The sequence below is a fragment of the Chenopodium album genome, chromosome 19 (assembly GCF_948465745.1).
Source record: "Chenopodium album chromosome 19, dcCheAlbu1.1, whole genome shotgun sequence".
Classification (NCBI taxonomy): domain Eukaryota; kingdom Viridiplantae; phylum Streptophyta; class Magnoliopsida; order Caryophyllales; family Amaranthaceae; genus Chenopodium; species Chenopodium album.
This window is the reverse complement of record NC_137852.1, coordinates 6,756,932-6,774,622: the sequence shown is the minus strand read 5'-3', so window position 1 is coordinate 6,774,622 and position 17,691 is coordinate 6,756,932. Positions and strand designations below refer to the sequence as shown.

At 32.6% G+C, this 17,691-nt stretch overlaps 3 protein-coding genes across 3 annotated transcripts; 1 reads left to right on the top strand and 2 right to left on the bottom strand.

The window, feature by feature from the left end:
- The first annotated feature begins 1,475 nt into the window (after nt 1–1,475).
- LOC145594581 (small ribosomal subunit protein mS47-like) lies at nt 1,476–7,790 on the top strand. Its single transcript, XM_081650901.1, has 14 exons — nt 1,476–1,673; nt 2,177–2,257; nt 2,345–2,413; nt 2,525–2,588; nt 2,703–2,782; nt 2,954–3,037; nt 3,608–3,692; nt 3,808–3,893; nt 3,991–4,112; nt 5,179–5,239; nt 6,861–6,959; nt 7,071–7,172; nt 7,264–7,305; nt 7,414–7,790. The coding sequence occupies exons 1-14, from the start codon at nt 1,548–1,550 to the stop codon at nt 7,531–7,533; spliced, it is 1,221 nt and encodes a 406-aa protein (XP_081507027.1). The 5' UTR covers nt 1,476–1,547; the 3' UTR covers nt 7,534–7,790.
- Nucleotides 7,791–8,488: 698 nt separating this feature from the next.
- LOC145593907 (putative F-box protein At1g67623) lies at nt 8,489–9,422 on the bottom strand. The gene is made up of 3 exons (XM_081650266.1): nt 9,295–9,422; nt 9,053–9,212; nt 8,489–8,914 (listed from the first exon to the last, which is right to left on the bottom strand). Exons 1-3 carry the CDS (start codon nt 9,420–9,422, stop codon nt 8,489–8,491), a joined length of 714 nt encoding a protein of 237 aa, XP_081506392.1.
- A 973-nt stretch (nt 9,423–10,395) lies between these two features.
- On the bottom strand, nt 10,396–15,356 carry LOC145594832 (putative WRKY transcription factor 32). The gene is made up of 5 exons (XM_081651172.1): nt 14,961–15,356; nt 12,712–13,328; nt 12,152–12,280; nt 11,891–12,049; nt 10,396–11,099 (listed from the first exon to the last, which is right to left on the bottom strand). Exons 1-5 carry the CDS (start codon nt 15,174–15,176, stop codon nt 10,664–10,666), a joined length of 1,557 nt encoding a protein of 518 aa, XP_081507298.1. The 5' UTR covers nt 15,177–15,356; the 3' UTR covers nt 10,396–10,663.
- Between the last annotated feature and the right edge of the window lie 2,335 nt (nt 15,357–17,691).

Sequence of the window (17,691 nt, the reverse complement as noted above, 5' to 3'; positions counted from 1 at the left end):
TCGAAGTCACAATTATGCAGAGTTGTTGAGCTCCATGAATTACCTGAGTTATGTGCTGTGTTTTGTATTAGCATGCATTACAATCAACCTCCTGTCCTCGACAGAAAGTAGAGGCAGTAAAACAAAATCAAGCTGTTTCTCTCCCCATATTTGGAAACCTGTTCTTCCTTCCTAACATACTGCACTGCATCTCAATCTTCTCAGTCAAGTGCCAACAATGGTAACTTGTTCAGTGGCCTAGGCAAGGCTCATTTCTTGGCCAAGCGCTGTATGATAGACGTTTTCTATGCACTCGACCATCATTAGAATTCAGTGGCTTGTTTGCCAGCTGCATCATCTGAATGGAAGATTTGCTCTGAGCTCTGCAATTCTCTGGTTTTTTACCAACAGACTCAACAAAAGTCGAAGCATCGAAAGCAATAAGATTAATGATCTTCCCTATGTTTAGAAGAGTGGCAGCAAAGGCGGTAAAACAGTAGATAAGAGCTAAGCAACATTCACACTTCCCTCAGTTTGTTATTGAATGCTTTTTATAAATAGATCCATATAATGTATTAATGTATGCAGTTGAATAGTCTACAGAGTTTGGATAGCCAGCTTTTTCACAACTTCTCCATAACTCATACCTGTTCTACTAACAAAGTCTCAAATCCTAGATTGACAATTGATTAGGTATCCTATAATTCGGTCAACTAAGGAGTTTACAATATTATATGAACCTGATTGACAATCTTGACCTTAATTTTTCAAAGAAATTTAAAGCTTTTACATTAATTGAAACTAAACACTATTGATCGTAAATTTGTAATGTTATAAATTATTATTTACCCACATTATTTAACTTATTGGAATATGACCGTATGAGATAACTACTACAAATTTTAATGATCATGAACAATTTTTTTTTTTATTTTTAAATAAAATATTTTGAACTGGACAAACAAGAAGGAAAGGAGGGAGTATTTTGTATAATAGGCTTATACCAACATTGGTGACATGCTTATTGCAATGCAAAACAAAAATATTGATTTGGCCGTACATTGAAATCCACACTTAAGTGACTAAACTCACACTTTTTAACCCAACTAGATAACCCGGCATGAATTTATTGTATTAAAAAAAATTCATAACCTAATTTGAGTAGAACACAAATTCAACCGAATTTGACTATCTAAAGAGTATCATTAAGCTTTTGCACAAGTTTTACAAAACTTCAAATAATTTTATTCAATTATTTTTAATAAGATGTTGATAACTAAATCATTTCAAATCTGAATCCAAACTTAAACCTGAACTCGGTCTGCTGACCCGAATTGCCGTCAAAGGATCAACATTGGAATACAAATAAAACAAACCCCAACGCTGCGTTTAACCCAGCTCCATAGTAAAACGCCGCGATCCAATAAATCATTCACAGTCTCGCTTCTAGGCTTCTTGCATAGCTGACTGAGGCAAAAGGAAAGAGGAGAGAGAAGAGTCCACTAAACTAAACCCAACAACAGAAGCCGCAACACTTCAGACTTCTTCGAACCTCCAATTACAGAGAGATGCAGAGGTTTAAAGGGGTTTTACAATCCTCAAATTCACTTCATAAACTTGGTTTTCTCTCTCCTTTTAGAACCTATTTAGCTCAACCTAGTTACTTACCTCAATATGATCGTGTGGAAGATCAGGTTTTTGATTCTGTTTCTCTTTAATTTTTGTGGGTTTGGTTTGTTTTTTCTGTTCTTTGATTATTTGGGTTGTTTTAGCATTTTCGAATTGCACATTTTGTTTCAATTTTCAATTTTTATTGTTGTTCATTGAATTTTTATTTGAAATGTTAATTTTTTTAATTTGTTGGCATGCTTTGTTCTTGTTGTTCTCTGATATTTTGGCAAGTTTAGGCATTTCCCAATTGTACATTTTGTTTAAAATTTCAATTATTTCGGTTTTTCTTTGAATTTTTGTGAGTTTAAGCGATACTCAATTCCCCATTTTGTTTGAAATTTTAATTTTTTTTATTTGTTGGCAAGCTTTGTTCTTTGATTATTTGGCAAGTTTAGGCATTTCCCAATTGCACATTTTGTTTGAAAATTTTCTTGCTTTTTTTTCTGAATTAGCTTTTACTTTCTTGATCTTCAATTATTAGACGGAATTTAGCAACACCCAATTTCCCATTTTGTTGAAATTATAGGTTTTGGTTGAAGGGAGAGCAAATTCAAGGGCAGCAATTCTCAACATACCTTCTTCACTCAATGCCATTTCAACTTCTATGGTATGCTACTTTAATTTCTCGTTCTAATAAATTAACTGAACCTTTTAAATGTTTATGTTAATTGTTATAACTTTATTTTTTTAATAGGCTGGTAGGCTTAAGAGATTATATGAATCATGGGAAGAAAACTCTGATCTTGGGTTTATCATAATGAAGGTAACTAATTAAAATTTTGCTAGAAAGTTTTGCCCTTTATAAAAACTTTTGGTTTTGACATTTTAATTAAAAGGTGTATGGAATGCTGAATTTGTTTTTGAATATTGAAAGGGAAATGGGAAGGCTTTTTGTTCTGGTGCCGATGTTGTTAGCCTCTACCAGCTGATTAATGAAGGTGGGTTAGAGTTAATTACCTTTGCTTAGCTTGGAGGATGGCAGCCTACACTGTTTTCATAGATATTGCTGTTAATGTTTGTCACTTTTTCCTGTTTTATTTTATCATGTGCAGGGAAAGTTGAAGAGTGTAAGAGCTTTTTCGATACATTGTACAGATTTGTATACCTCATGGGTACTTATGTTAAGCCTCATGTAAGTGATGCTGTATAATCTGCATTGGACTTATGTGGTCTTTAAAGTTGAATGTTATGATCATTTGCTGATTACATTCTGATTATGAATATAAAACGGAAGTGAATACTTTCTAACGTTGTTACCTATTGTCATCCATATGAGTCTAACTGGGTTTCCTTGAATCTGTAGGTGGCTATCTTGGATGGAACCACTATGGGAGCTGGTGCTGGTATATCTTTATTAGGAATGTTCAGAGTGGCAACTGATAGAACAGTGTGTCCCTTACTCTTGGAAATTTAGCTTTTTGATGTCCTATTACTTCTCTTTGTGTAATATATTTATCATCTTCTGGGGTGTGATTGTGTGATTTCATTACCCCTCTTTGATCATGTGTGCATTTAATGATATGTAGTGCATAGGACCAAACATTCAACAAAACAAATTTAATTTGGTTCTCATTTCTTTCAAGAGGTGTGCATATTATGTGTCTATATATATGTACTCTGCCTCTATATCCCTTTAGAGTATTGGAATTCTGAAGTTTCTCTGAAGCATGATTTAAACTTTTCATATCAAAATAAATGCCATTCCTAATTAAACTTCCCTTTAGCCAAATAGAATAGATACAAGAAATGTTGTTTCTCCTCTACTGCCTAAGAACGACATTCCATGTTCAGTTACAAGTTATTGTAATCAGCAATTTTAGCATTACTTAGAAACATTTTGCAAGTGGCTTTTGGTTAAAAACTTGAGTGGCTCTGTGAGTTTTTAAACTCTGCTCAATTTATGTGATGCTCATTTTTATTCAGACAGTGATATTGAACATGAAATCAACATTTTCAGGTATTTTCTCATCCAGAGACACAACTGGGTTTCCATCCTGATGCTGGGGCTTCTTTTTTCCTTTCTCGTCTACCTGGTTATCTAGGTAGGTTTTTGTGCCTAGTGTATCTAATGTACAATTATCTATTACTGTAGGAGTTAATAATTTAAAATCTTTAGCACATTTGTATTAATTCTATGGATTACTTTCTTTGATGCAGGTGAATACCTGGCTCTGACAGGAGATAAACTAAATGGTGTTGATATGATTGCTTGTGGTCTTGCTACTCATTACTGCCTAAATGCGGTTGGTTATTTCTGATATGCTAATTAATACGAATGCGGATAGTAAATTTTGCACTTGCTTACTCTAATTATTCTTCTGTAATAAATGAATCTGGCAGAGACTTCCGTTGATAGAAGAGCGCCTTGCTAAATTGTTCACAGACGATCCATCTGTGGTAGAAAGTTCGCTTGCTCAATATGGTGACCTTGTCTACCCAGATAAGAGTAGCGTTGTTTACAAGTAATGCCAATCTTCTATTTTGCTTTCTCAATATGACTACTCTTAATTAGCCATTTGCAGCTCCATATTACTTTAGAACCAAGCTTGTGAACTTGGTGCCAACATTATTTCTATTCTGTTCCTCAATTTACAGCATACTTAACCTTTGCTGATTGATTTGGATTATGACACACTTTTCATACAAAGATTATGTAATTAAGCAGATACTTTGACTAATACTTAGCTAGTGCTGGAAATTGTAAGCAAAGATTCTATAAATTATTTACTATCTAACCTTATGAGCGGGAAACTGAAGGGAAGGGCACAGGGATATTTTGCTGAGTTGCGTTTACTGATGAATGAATTTGATACCTTGGTTCTGAAGAGGGATAAGCTATTGTAAGGCAGCAGTTATAAATGTCCCAGATTAAATTGTGTTAGATAGGAAATGAGATGCCCTTACCATGCCAGACAGTGCTTGTTTGGTTGCATTTGAATTAAATTCCCATGGCCATATACAGTTTATAGGAAGTAACACCCTTCATGTATTTCCTAGGAATTTGCCAAACTTGTTTGGTTGACACGAGGGAATTTGCATTTCATGTGAATTATGAATGACCAAGGGGAGGTTAGGTAATTAACATCCGATATGTAGGAACTCAGAATTCCTAGGAAGTTCTAATCCCCCCATTTTGCAAATTTCATGTTAACCAAACAACAAGAATCTAAGAATTTCCCTGGAATTTCTATTGCCTATGTCAAATAAGTGCAACCAAACAAACTCTCGCCTTTCCCTACCATGTCCATCTCCATTAGGGAACTACACAAACAGTTCATCATATGCTAATTTGTCATATGGTTGTAGTTAATTTTGTGTTTTGGCGCATAATTATGCTTGGTGGGATATATATCTAAACATCATAACTTTAATAATAATTAAAAAAAAAAAAAAAAAAAAAAAAAAAAAAAAAAAAAAAAAAAACCTTTGCAAAGAGGTTTTATTTCTGCTGTTTGGATAATGATTACGAGAATATTTTGCTATCTCTTGTGATTTCTTTCATTTACTGATGACAATTGAATCGTGCAGAATTGAAACAATTGATAGATGTTTCAGCCATGATACAGTTGAGGAGATTGTTGATGCTCTGGTAAGAATAATTTATACTTTCTTTTCTTGATATCATTTGTCTTCTCTGCAGAGCTCTTTTCTTTTCCAAGGGTGGGGTGGTAGTCACCTGTTTTTTTTCTTTTTTCTTTTTTTCCTGATGAAGGAGAATTTTGGCGGACTTCCTGACTGTTGTAACTAAAGTGCTCTCATTTGCTGACTACTGTAAAGCATTGAACTTAGTGTATTTAAACTGCACCTTACAGAACCTCTCATACTTGTCAGGCAATGCGTCAATATGTTAGTTTAATCAGGCAACAAGTCAATTTTTTGTCGTAGATTGCATGCTTTTCAAACCTGGTAGAAAATTGAATGTCGAGTTACTCATGACAAACAAATTCTTAGCTAATTTGTCAAGATGATAGACTATTTTGTGGTGAAATCTGGAATTTTTGTGGGTGGCTTTGTACTTGGTGGTCGTTTAGTTATTTGTAGGAAGTATGACTTCCTAGGACAGTTCCAATGGCCATGAATGTTTATATCGTAATAAATGTTGTTGGACATCAGAATTTCTAATTCCCATGAGAATTACCATCTACCTAGGGGACTAGGCAAGTTAACACTTCCATTTTGTGGGAAATAGGAATCCCCAAGAAGTCTCAGTGTCTTACTCAGTCACTCCTATGTTATTGCCTACCAAACAAGTTCACATACACCTAATTCATTGGAAAATCAAATCCCCATGTAAATAAATTTAACCAAGCAACCACATAGTATGGTTTACCTCACTACAATGACCTTCCTTGCATAATCATGAGAAAAGCTATGATTTTTGGTCATTAGGATCTTCTATATATTTGTATCTAGGAACAACCATTGTTATGTGCCTTTGTGATTGTACAGGCTTTGAACCATTGTTGATATTATGGGGTTTTGATATGTGATTAATAAGAGTTTTTTTTTTGTTTATATTTTTTTTATTTTTATTATTTTTATTTTTTTTTTATTTTAAACTTTTGACATTAAGGTTTCTTATTAATTTACCAGGTTATCTTGAGCTTCTGCTTTTGCGATTTCCCTGTTTTTTCTTGTGCAGTTTCTTTGTCCTTGGTATTGAGTTCATAAAACCTTTAAAGTGTTTTCATATGGACAAAAATAGCTGAGAATTTAGATATATTAGTATGTGTCTTTAAAGAATTATTTCTTTTCCATTTTGCAACCAGAACTTGAGTATCAAATACGTACTGTTCTTGTTCCTCAAAAAAAAAAAAAAAGAAAATACGTACTGTTCTACTGATATACTTGCCCCCAAAAGAAACAACGATTTCATAAGGTTATGTTTTTAGTAGCCACCCATGGCTGTTAATTTTTTAGCAAATTTCATGCTATTCTCTGTAGACCTGTAGAGTAGAAGGATTAATGTGCCTAATCTGGCAGATCTAGCTGTAGTCTCTGAAATTCTGAATGGCAAAGTGTGACTAAGGTTGACTTCACTTGCTTCAGTATATAGACTCGGCTTTATGTTAGATTCATCCTGCTGCTTGTCTAACCTCGTTGACTATACTTTCAGATTTTCTGTGTAATTAGCAAATTTTGGCTGCTCAGAATGAATGCAAAAAATATAGTCTGTTAATTCTCCTTGAATTATGGTTCAATTTCCACAGGAAAAGGAGGCAGCTAAATCTTCTGATGAATGGTGCAAGGCTACCCTGAAGAAACTAAAAGAAGCCTCTCCATTGAGCTTGAAAGTCACTCTACGATCTGTAAGCTCTTGTAACATCTCTAGCTGGGCTCCCCTCAACGATCTTTACTTCTTATGGCTCTTATTTGTTGCCTTTTTTTTTATTATTTTTTATTATTATAATCAAATTCAGATCCGTGATGGGAGATTTCAACCTATCGACAAATGTCTAGCTCGGGAATACAGAACAACTGTGAATTGCATATCCAAGAGAGTTTCCAATGACTTCTGTGAGGTATATGCTGTTAAATTACCTCTATTATCGTAAGCAGGTTTTGAAATACCAAAATTTCTGAAATTTCTCCGATTTTGTTTCTTTCAAACAGGGTGTTAGGGCACGCTTAGTTGACAAAGACTTTGCTCCTAAAGTAAGCCTTCCTAAATCAATGCTTCTGAATGTTTATTCTTACTAGTGTTTGTACTTAATGTTAAACATTCTGTCCCCTTTCTTATAACCGATATATTAAATTCTGCAGTGGGATCCTCCTACTCTTGAAGACGTAAGCAAGGATATGGTGGATTGCTTTTTCTCACCACTCGGAGAATACGAGCCTGAGCTTAACCTACCTACATCACTGCGAGAACCAGATATGTGATGATATCTTCTGTAGTCCAGTTTGGAGTTTTGTAGCATCGATATTTACTTTTAGGATATTGAGTCCGTAGATTTTTTTTCTTTTCTTTTTATTCTTGTACGGAGTATAACAAATTACTTTAGTAGCCCGAAGAAGAGATGATTGACTGTTTTGAAACAGTTGGATTTGTCTCGGGTGAGGCTAAGAATATCACAAATTGTTCAAATTGATGTCTTGTTTATCAAAATCCTTATCAAGATCAATAATTACCACTTTCTGGTTTGTTTATTTCCCAACTCCTTTCTTTTTCGCCTGGTTTTCGTGTGTGCGTGTATGATTCAGGAAATTATAAAATACGAGTTTCCGTCTTAATACGAATAATGAATTTCCAAATATGTTCAAAGAAGACGGATAGAAATTACTCACAGTTTATACTACAAGATTAACAGAGGAAATCAATTTCTCAAGTAAAGTTGCAGGCTTCACAAATCAGCCCAGTTGAGAAGACCATGTTATAACTATTAATGTAGCCCCTTAAATATCCAAATAGTTGAAGCAGAGATATTATAATTGGAGATTGGTGGAAACATTGAATAGTTATATAGTAATAGGTATCAATCTGTATTTTTTTCCATGAGTTTTTAATAGAACTAGTGTGTAACCTAGATGTTGTACCAGATTTCTACTTTACAACATATTTTGTTGTAAAGAAGAGGATTAAACTCTCCATTGTTAAGACAATTAATCTGATCCTCTTTATACATTTTATTTTAACAATAATAATTATTGCAATGTTAGTGGTGACGTGGCACAATGCTAATTAAATAATTACGTGACACAATGCTAATTAAATAATTACGTGACACAATGATAGATTGCTAGTGCAGATTTACAATATTCTGGAGTCCTAACTAAAACTCACTAACTAAAATTACAATATTCTTGAGCCCTAACTAAAATTCACTAATCAAACTAACTAAACAACATTCATCAATTTATAAAAGAAATCAACTTCCCTAGCACATTTACAAGTTTCACAAACCACATTTTCTTCACCATCCTCATGATAATAATCACTCTTATCCCAATTACTCAGGTTCTTCTCATGTTCAATTCGCATGGCACATGAAATCTTTGGCTTATTTTCGGCAATAAACTTATTATTCATCCAACTTGAATACATCATATCGCGTAAATTCTTCCTACACTCAACGAGTCCTTTCACTCCGATTACCTTACCAGTGTTCATCAACAATTCAACTCCCTTTCTCGTGTATTCTTCTTCTCCACTACATAGATATATAAGTCCTAACACGTAAGCCGCCTCCTTGTTTTTTAATTCGGCTGCTTTTGCCATATTTTTCAGCCCTTCTTCTTGCACCATATGGGTGAAGTATTGTGCCTACAAAAATGTACCAAAAAATTACAATAACTCAATATTGGTTTTTTGTTTTTTTTTTGTTTTTTTTTGTTTTTTTTTGTTTTTTTTTTTTTTTTTTTTTTTTTGGGCATAAAGTAATGAGTAGTAAAGAATTATTACAAATCCAAGACGTAAAAGTGCTTCAGGGTTGTTGCTCTCTAGGCACCTCGTAAAGAAGGTGCTCGCCTTTTCACTAAGCCATACACGTCCCCAAATTGTTCCTAGGGAAACTTGTTGTAGGACTTCCTTTTCATCCGATATCTTTTTAAGACTCTTGCAACTTTTATCATTCAAATAACACAATGTTAATTAATTAGTTAAGATATTGCATGCATGAAGGGAAAATATAATATGATACAAACCTTAGTTTACAACGAAATAAATCAACCGGGGAGGAGGCCGCGACACGAGCAAGTACTTCGGAGATCATCTCGGTAGGGAGGCAGTCCATGGAAGTTGATGATGATGATTGAGTTTTAGCTCCATGCATGTTTTTCTTTCTTCTATTTTTTGATGAGTTTCTTGTTGTTTTCTTTGTATTTGTTTGTTTAGCCTTTAGAACATCCATGGTTGATAAATTATTATTAGCTATCATACTTATTTTTAAAAGATTCTTCTATTTTTCTCTCATTAATTTGTTGTGAGTTGGATTCTTCAATTTTTGGCATGCAAGTTGAAGGCTTTATATAGAGTACTACTATATAAAAAGCATGTATAAAATTAATATGAATGCAGATAAAATATAAGCTAATAAGAAATACTTGTTGATTAGGAATTCTAAAGCTTGTTAGATGGTTCTAGTTGTTTTACTTGGAATAGGTTTTATGAACCGGTCCTCGTACTAAAGAGTACAAGTACAATAAGGAAACTTTAACAGAAGATAATAAATAAATACATAAAAGGTACAATAAAAAACTTGCCTTAAAAAAAACTTGCCTAATAAATTAATAATTGAATATTGCGAGATAGTTAAATGTCCATATTTTAGACATGCCATATTTTAGACAAGTTTTGTTTTGTCTAGTATAGTTAACCTAATCAGTAAAAACAGAGAATGAATAAACTTTTGTTTTTTCTTAATTAAGCTAGTGTTTCCATTAATCTTGAACACATAAGATATCCTAAACTTTTTTTGACACACATAAGATATCCTAAACTTAATTCACTATTTAACCATTATTTTTATTTTTTTTTACAGAACAATTAATATTTTTAAGTACTGATATATTTATAAATCCGAAATGCTTATCAAAAAAAATTACAAAAAAGTAAATTAAAACAAAATATTACAAAAAAGTAAATTATAACAATTTGTATATTGAATATGGAGGGTGTTATACTAATTATTGTTTTTAAAAAAAAGAAAAAAAAATATGATAATAACTCAAACTATGCCTATAAATAAACAACATTTAAATATATAAACTTAAGACTTTCCAAACCCTAATTCAACACGGTTATAATTAGAAAATAGGATGAAAAACTTGGTACCTCTCTATTAAGAAATTAAAAAGAAAACAAAAACAGAGTTTCCTTTTCAGAATTCCCTCTATCCTAGTAGAATGAGTTTAAACATTGTAACAATACTATCGAATTCGTAACTCAATATCAAAAGTATAGATAGCCCAATACAGAAGTTACAACTTGTAAATGAACCAAACTATGTACAACAATGTTAACACTGTCAGAATTTTTGCAGCTGCCAATTTTCGCAGTTTGGATTAACAATTCTCAGCATGATTTAAGTTCAATTCCAATGCTCAGCAGCGTTCGAGCAGACTCTAATACTTTATCTGCACCAGCTTCCGAACCCTTCTCTTCTCCAAGGTCATTATCCAAATCTCTGGGCTGCTCTTCAACAGCTCCATTGGGTTCAGATTTAGTGTCTGTTTTGTCCAACTGCTCTTCAGAGGATTTAACCTCTGTTTTGTCTAATCGCTCTTCAGAGGATCCACGGGATTGAGGTTTGATTTCTGTTTTGTCTAACAGCATGTTTGCACCAGAAGCCATAGCATTAGGTGAGGCAACATAATATTGCCTCTTGGGAATAGGAGCATCATGGTCATGTTTACCTTCATAAGTTACTATGATTGCTGTTGAATTGTCGGTAGCCCTCTCAACATGCTTGCGGACAGGACAACCGGCAGATGAGCACCTATAATAGCTCCTGAAATGCATTCCAATGTGGTTACATCAGAGAGAGAGAGAAGCATAATCAGTACTTCGTGAAAGAAACATATCTTTCTTGATTATAATTACGCTTTATGGCCTTCAACCACTTGGGTTTAATAATATCAACAGAAGCTAATAAGTTTCAGACTTTAGTGTTCACATTGATGATACATGAATAACAAAGGGAAAAAGCATATATGTCAAAACAATCTATTGTGGAAAAGTTCTTCAAATATAAATATCCATGGGGCACAAATAACATTGAAAACACAGTAACAAAGGGCATAGTTCACCAAACTTTTTTTTTTATGATTATAGGTTAACTATAATTATTAGTGCATAAACTCAAGTCTAGTATCAAATTTATAGCTGAAAAAGATTATTTGAGAGATCAAATGAGTACTGAGTCAAGGTCTATGAGAAGAACTACAAGTAACATCCAGTATCCTATAGGAAAATTCTCTACCAAAGGTTTAGGGAGTTTCCAGAAATGTCTAAGAAATTAGAAAATGTAATCATGAAATTAGCCAATAACAGGCAACAAATATAACAGATAAATCTGATATTTAATCTTGATATCCTATAGCACTGTCTGACTATTTACTCGCTCTCAAAATTTCATTTCTTTTATAAAATAGAAGAATTGTAAATAAGTTTGTCACTTCTCAATGACATCAGTCTTATTGACAAGGAAGAAAATACATCAAAGCTTTTGAGGACAATGTTTCAATGCGTGGTATATTAGCTTGGATGTGAGATAATGTAACAGATTACAGAACAGCATACCTGGGATTTGGATTTCCCTTAACCATCTTTTGCCCATACTTGCGCCACCGATACCCATCATTAAGCATTCCACCACCCTCAGCCTCATGCGTTACAATTTTAGGATCTTTGAAAGTTCTGTATACTGGTTCTGAGCATGCCTTACCCCTTTCTTTTATCCTGCACATTACATACAAGGTAACCTTGAGATTTGAGAATATACTTCTATAAAAAAAAAAATTCTTCAAGAAATTATAAGACAGCTTAAATTACAAGAAATACCTTCGTTTCTTCAAAGGGGCAACATCAAGCACTTTCATGGGATCAATCATAGCACGTTCATTAGAAGTTTCAGATCTCAATGCACTATGCTCTTCTACTACTGGCACTATTGCAAGCTCGCTCTTAGGGCTAATCAGGTCAAGCAAATAGACATAATATAGAACTTGTCAGTAACAGGAAAAAAAAAATCAATGTATATAAGATTCACATGAATTTTGATCACATAGACACATGGGCATGCAGACAGACAGACATACACACATATATGCCAATTTACACAAAAGCACAATACTTAAAACCAGATATTCATAATTTAACCACCTACATGTTAGTTTCCTCTTATTTGTAAGGCTTAATCATCTATAAGGGCATTGTTAACCTTTTTAAAGAGGAATTTTTCTAAGAGAGGGGGGGGGGGAGTCGATGGGTCTGTCATATCACAGACGGATGGTTAAATTAAGATTAAGAAATAGAAGTAAGTTTGTGAAAGGCATAAGGAAAGAGGGTTCCTAGACAAAATTCTCAAAATAATAGCAATTTTATAATAAAATAAAACTTGCCTTGGGGTAGTATCAACTGTCTCAATACGCTGCTCCTCAGCATCTCTTGATGGTGTTTCAGCTACACATTTCAGGTTGCTGTCCTGACATTCATGGCTCGAAGGTACTGATTGTTTTAGTTCTTGCTCACATGCAACTGATTTAGGAGAATCGAGACTTTGTATACTAGATTTGTTCAACGCAAGAGGTGCATAATCCTTCTTACGGCTCGAACCCTTAAGAATTTGAGGAGGTTTATGATTATGTTCACCTTTATAAACAACATCAATTATTTTTCCAGATATGTCCAATTGCTGAACCTTCTTTTTGGCACAGCAAGATAGATCAGTGCATCGGTAATAGCTTCTAGAACTTCCAGAACTTTTCACCTGCTTCTGGCCATACTTCCTCCAGCTATAACCATCTGATATAGGTGTCTTTGGAGTATCATCTGGAGAATTATCTGCATTGCATGAGGAGTTCATCATCTTTATCTCAGGCTCTTCGACTTTATCCTTTGGAAAAGGTTTGATCAAAGGCTTTGTATCAGCAGTTTGAAGTTGCATCTCAGGATGAGCTTGAGCTGCTTTAGCGGTAACATTTGCCAAGGCTTCTTGATGAGACATTCCATATTGTCCCTATTATCCATAAAAGGAAGAATTATGCTATAATTACAAACCAATACATAGAAGTAGGATTATCTTCAGGGCATACCACTATAAGGTCAAAAATAACTCAGTCAGCCGTCATCACTATATAATGACTGCCAATTAATCATAAGCCTGATGAGTTGCAGGGAGAAAACTAATAACAGAGGTTAAAGCTCATGAAATCATATTGTAAGCTGAAAATTCAATATTATTATATACACAGTAAGACATGCTACTGAAAAGTATATATTTTGAGCAAGTCACTATAGCAGATCCTATGCAACCACCAAAAGTACCATCTATCATTTGTATTAGAGTATTTACATATCCAAATACAGGTAGAATTTAGCAAATCACATAGCATTAGACACCAAGACCTGGCACAATAAGACTAGATGCAAGTATGTTATCGATCCTAACATTTACCAGCCTATATATAAAGTTTAGCCTTATTTAGAAATATTACTGTGACATGAGAACTCCTAGCCCCGAAAAAACACTGATGATTAATCCTTCAGAGGAAATTTTACTGCTACATATTTTTCCTTGGATATTTTCAAACTTCAGGTGCATCACTCAACTTTTGAACACAATCAAATCGAAGTAACCCAGAAATTTTGTTAATTTTTCGTTTATGTTTCTATGCTTTTGTTTGGATTTCATATTCAATGAGATAAAAAGGGCAATTAATAACATTGACATGCTTCTAAAGAGAACAGTCTATACTCCATGGCCAGCATACATATGCAATTGAATATCTTAAAGACACAATCCACCAGAAGTCCAAATGCATAAAAGAATCGGACATTTACAATTCTATTTTTTTCATATCTGTGGCCAAAATTGAAGATCCTAAAGTCCACACCAGCATAACAGTATCAAACACTAGTACAATTCGAAACAATGGATGCATATAACATTGTTCATGGCCCAAAATTCTCACACAGTCAATAACAGGATCCCAAAACTCTCACACGATTGATTGTGGGATAGAAATAAATAAGTCCAAGGTTCATGCTAAAAGATACTAGTCTTACTACTAAAGCATAGTCACTCATACAAAAACAACAAATTAAGCAATACTAATCTAGTTTAGATATCACTACACGTCTATTCTTAGAATCTATGTTACTCTAAGTCTCAAACTATGTTGAATACTCTTAACACTCGGACGTTGGTATGACACTAGGAAACTTCATCTTGTACCAAATCCATGCAACGATTTTCATAATTTGGTTGTAAAAACACTTGGACACATACCCGTATCGGACAATTCTAGCCAAGTCCAAGTAAAATAGCCTAAAATAGTAGTAAATATACATCTAACATATACATGTTCAAAGAGCAAATCTAACAAATCTAGCTAGACGGCCTAGACCCAATTTCTATAAAAATATTATCTTAAGGCAATAGGAAATTGTCATTAATAAAGTGGCAAACATCAACAATAGCACAAAAAATCAATAAAAAGAATTGAATTACCAAGTTTAAATCAAAAGCATGAACACACACCATATTATATTTATAACAATCTATGACTATTAAAACAAAAATTAAGGATAAAATTACCAAACAAATAAAATTTAAAATAAATAAATAAAGGGGAGTTAGAGGATTTACCTGAAAGTCAGTCGCTTTGACTGGAGGGTCAGAAGAAATGGCAGAATTAGCCGCCATAACAACCCCTTCTAAAAGCTTAGAAAAACTAGGATAATTGGATTTATCTTTTGAAGAAGATGAAGATACAGTAACAGAATTCGATTCAGATATATTATTTTTGGTTTCAGAATTTAATTCTGGGATAGTTTTTATCTGGGGTTTTGTTTCTGCCTCCATTGAAAAAACAAAAAAAAAATTGCAGGGGAAAAAATTGAGGAAATAAAGGGCAAAAAATACAGAGAAAATTAAGAAAAAACTGAAAATGTGAAATTATGGAGAATAGTTTCGTGTTTGAAAAGAGAAATTAGTTGTGAGGTTTTTTTTCTCTTTAAAAAAAAAACAAATATTGTTAGGAAATTGAGAGAGAGGGAACTGGAAAAAGAGAGTGGTTTTTGTACTTTTGACTAGCGTTGACCAGGCGGTTGCTTTTGTGGGATGACATTGATTGAGGGAATACGCACATCGGTACATTACACAAATGTTGTGTGTCGACTTTCTTTTGTAACCTATTTATCAATTGTAGAACTTTTTAGAAAATCGGGTGTACAATAATTATTGTACATCCATTATAAAGATATGTTAAAGTGATAAAAAGTTACCCCTGAATTGAATAAAAGTTACCCCAATATGCATAAAAGTAACTCAATACAAATAAAAATTATCTACGCTTTATTAGTAAAAAATCACATTTTAAACGACTAAAAATCAATTATAAGTGATTGAATGTGATTAAATTACCATTATAAAACTATTTTTGTTGTCTATTTACATAAAAATTATATTATGTTTAAAGTTACCCAAAAATGGGCAAAAAGTTACCTTAAAATTCGGTAAAAGTTACCCTTATACTGCTCGATGTACAATAAGATTATCGTAAACCGGGTGTATACAAAAGTTTTCCTTTATTCAATTTTCTTTGACCATATTTTATCATTAACGACTTTCCGAGTATACGTTTATGGATCTTAGTCATGTTAGATGTTAATAAGATTGTCTTATAATACAATTTTATAATATAAGTACTAATATTTTATAATTTTCACTCTTGTATAGTATTTAACACATTGCGTATAAAATGTATATTTTAATGTGTAACTTCATTCTCGTGACTTTATGGTAAGGAAAATTATCTCGGTCAAATTTTAATTATCATGGACTTTTTGGTCAATATTTCATTTAAGCAAATGCTTTTAATTGCATTCGGGTGTACTTAGATTTATTAGTGAGAAAGAGTATGTTTTGATATTTTTTAATTTTATTGTTATTGATAATGATAATATAATCTTTATAATCTCTGCTTGCTTGCTTGTAAAAAAAAAAAAAGATAATATAATCTTTATATTAGCAAATATTATTAATTGAGCACATAATTATATCTTTCATTGTGTATAGCTCTACTTGCATCTTTATTGATGAACTTCATCCGTGTACATAATAGAGATTTTGATATATCTATTACCACTTACATTGCATTTAAGTTTTTATCTGTAAATTTTGTAGAGAATACTCTTACTTTTTGAATTTTTTGTTTTGGGTTTATTTTCAAAGATTAATACTGTAAAGATTGATCATATATCAAGTAAGATATTCCATTAATTTCATTATTCTAATTATTATCATATGTACTCCTTTCGTCCCATAACACACAATACACATTCTATTATATTTCAAGATGTACGGTTCTCAAAAAAATATTTCAAGATGTACAATTTGCCATCAACATCTTTAATTATGTATTATCAAAATTATAAAATGTTGATATCATAAAACTACATACTACTATGTGAAATGAATCAAATGATAATTACACATCACAATACCTATACTTTTTTGTATAAATTGCTCCCTCGTTTCTAATCGAGTTCATGGAATTTAAGGGTCGTGGCGGATCTTACGAAATTTGTCATATTTTTTTTTTTAGATATACTCGTATATAATTTGTGTTTTAAATTTTAGATATAAAAGCAGTAATATGACAAATCAAAGACTTGGAATAATTTATGTCAATGACTACCAAATTAGGAACTTTACCCTTTATTTAATAGTAAGTAGGAACTTTACCTCTTATAGTCTTACTGTACCACAAAATTCAAAAGAGTAAATTACAACTTTGACCGGTCTTCTAACTTAATTTGAGCAATTTCTAACCAATCCCTATCGTTTTGGGTATATTTTCTCAAACAAAATCAAAGTTTACTAGTACTTGGTATTAAATCTTGATCTATATGAAATTAAGTGCAATATTTGACTTCTATGGTCAAATTTTTTTTTTATTTTGACCTTTAATCAATATATATGAACAACCATAAATTACTATCAAACGAGATATTTTTAGAGATATTCTATATTAAATGTTAAAAGACATACGCACAATGTATAAAGTCAAATGTTACACTTAATTTGGGACATAAAAGCTGACGCCTAAAAGTTATGTCTTTTGAATTTTTTTATTTTGTTCATCACTTTAGCTAGCTGTTGTTGCACCACAAAACTGTTTGGGAAGCCAGATGTTTCCTCAATATTAATCTTAGATTAAGGAATGTGCTAGAACATTGCCACCTTTACTCATCATTATTAACAAATTGATTCACTTTCCTTTTCATTTGTGATGACTAATCGGAGACTTTAAGATTAATTTGAATTAATTAATTTATTCCTAGTTGCCTTTTTCTTAAACTCCAATTGTTCCTCA

Coding starts and splice junctions, on each gene's coding strand:
- LOC145594581 (XM_081650901.1), top strand. CDS start 1,548: ATGCAGAGGTTTAAAGGGGTTTTACAATCCTCAAATTCACTTCATAAA. Junction 6,960..7,070: donor TGAAAGTCACTCTACGATCT/GTAAGCTCTTGT, acceptor AATCAAATTCAG/ATCCGTGATGGGAGATTTCA. Junction 7,173..7,263: donor TTTCCAATGACTTCTGTGAG/GTATATGCTGTT, acceptor TCTTTCAAACAG/GGTGTTAGGGCACGCTTAGT.
- LOC145593907 (XM_081650266.1), bottom strand. CDS start 9,422: ATGCATGGAGCTAAAACTCAATCATCATCATCAACTTCCATGGACTGC. Junction 9,213..9,294: donor TTATTTCGTTGTAAACTAAG/GTTTGTATCATA, acceptor GAATGATAAAAG/TTGCAAGAGTCTTAAAAAGA. Junction 8,915..9,052: donor CACTTTTACGTCTTGGATTT/GTAATAATTCTT, acceptor ACATTTTTGTAG/GCACAATACTTCACCCATAT.
- LOC145594832 (XM_081651172.1), bottom strand. CDS start 15,176: ATGGAGGCAGAAACAAAACCCCAGATAAAAACTATCCCAGAATTAAAT. Junction 12,050..12,151: donor GCCCCTTTGAAGAAACGAAG/GTATTTCTTGTA, acceptor TGTAATGTGCAG/GATAAAAGAAAGGGGTAAGG. Junction 11,100..11,890: donor AAGGGAAATCCAAATCCCAG/GTATGCTGTTCT, acceptor AATGCATTTCAG/GAGCTATTATAGGTGCTCAT.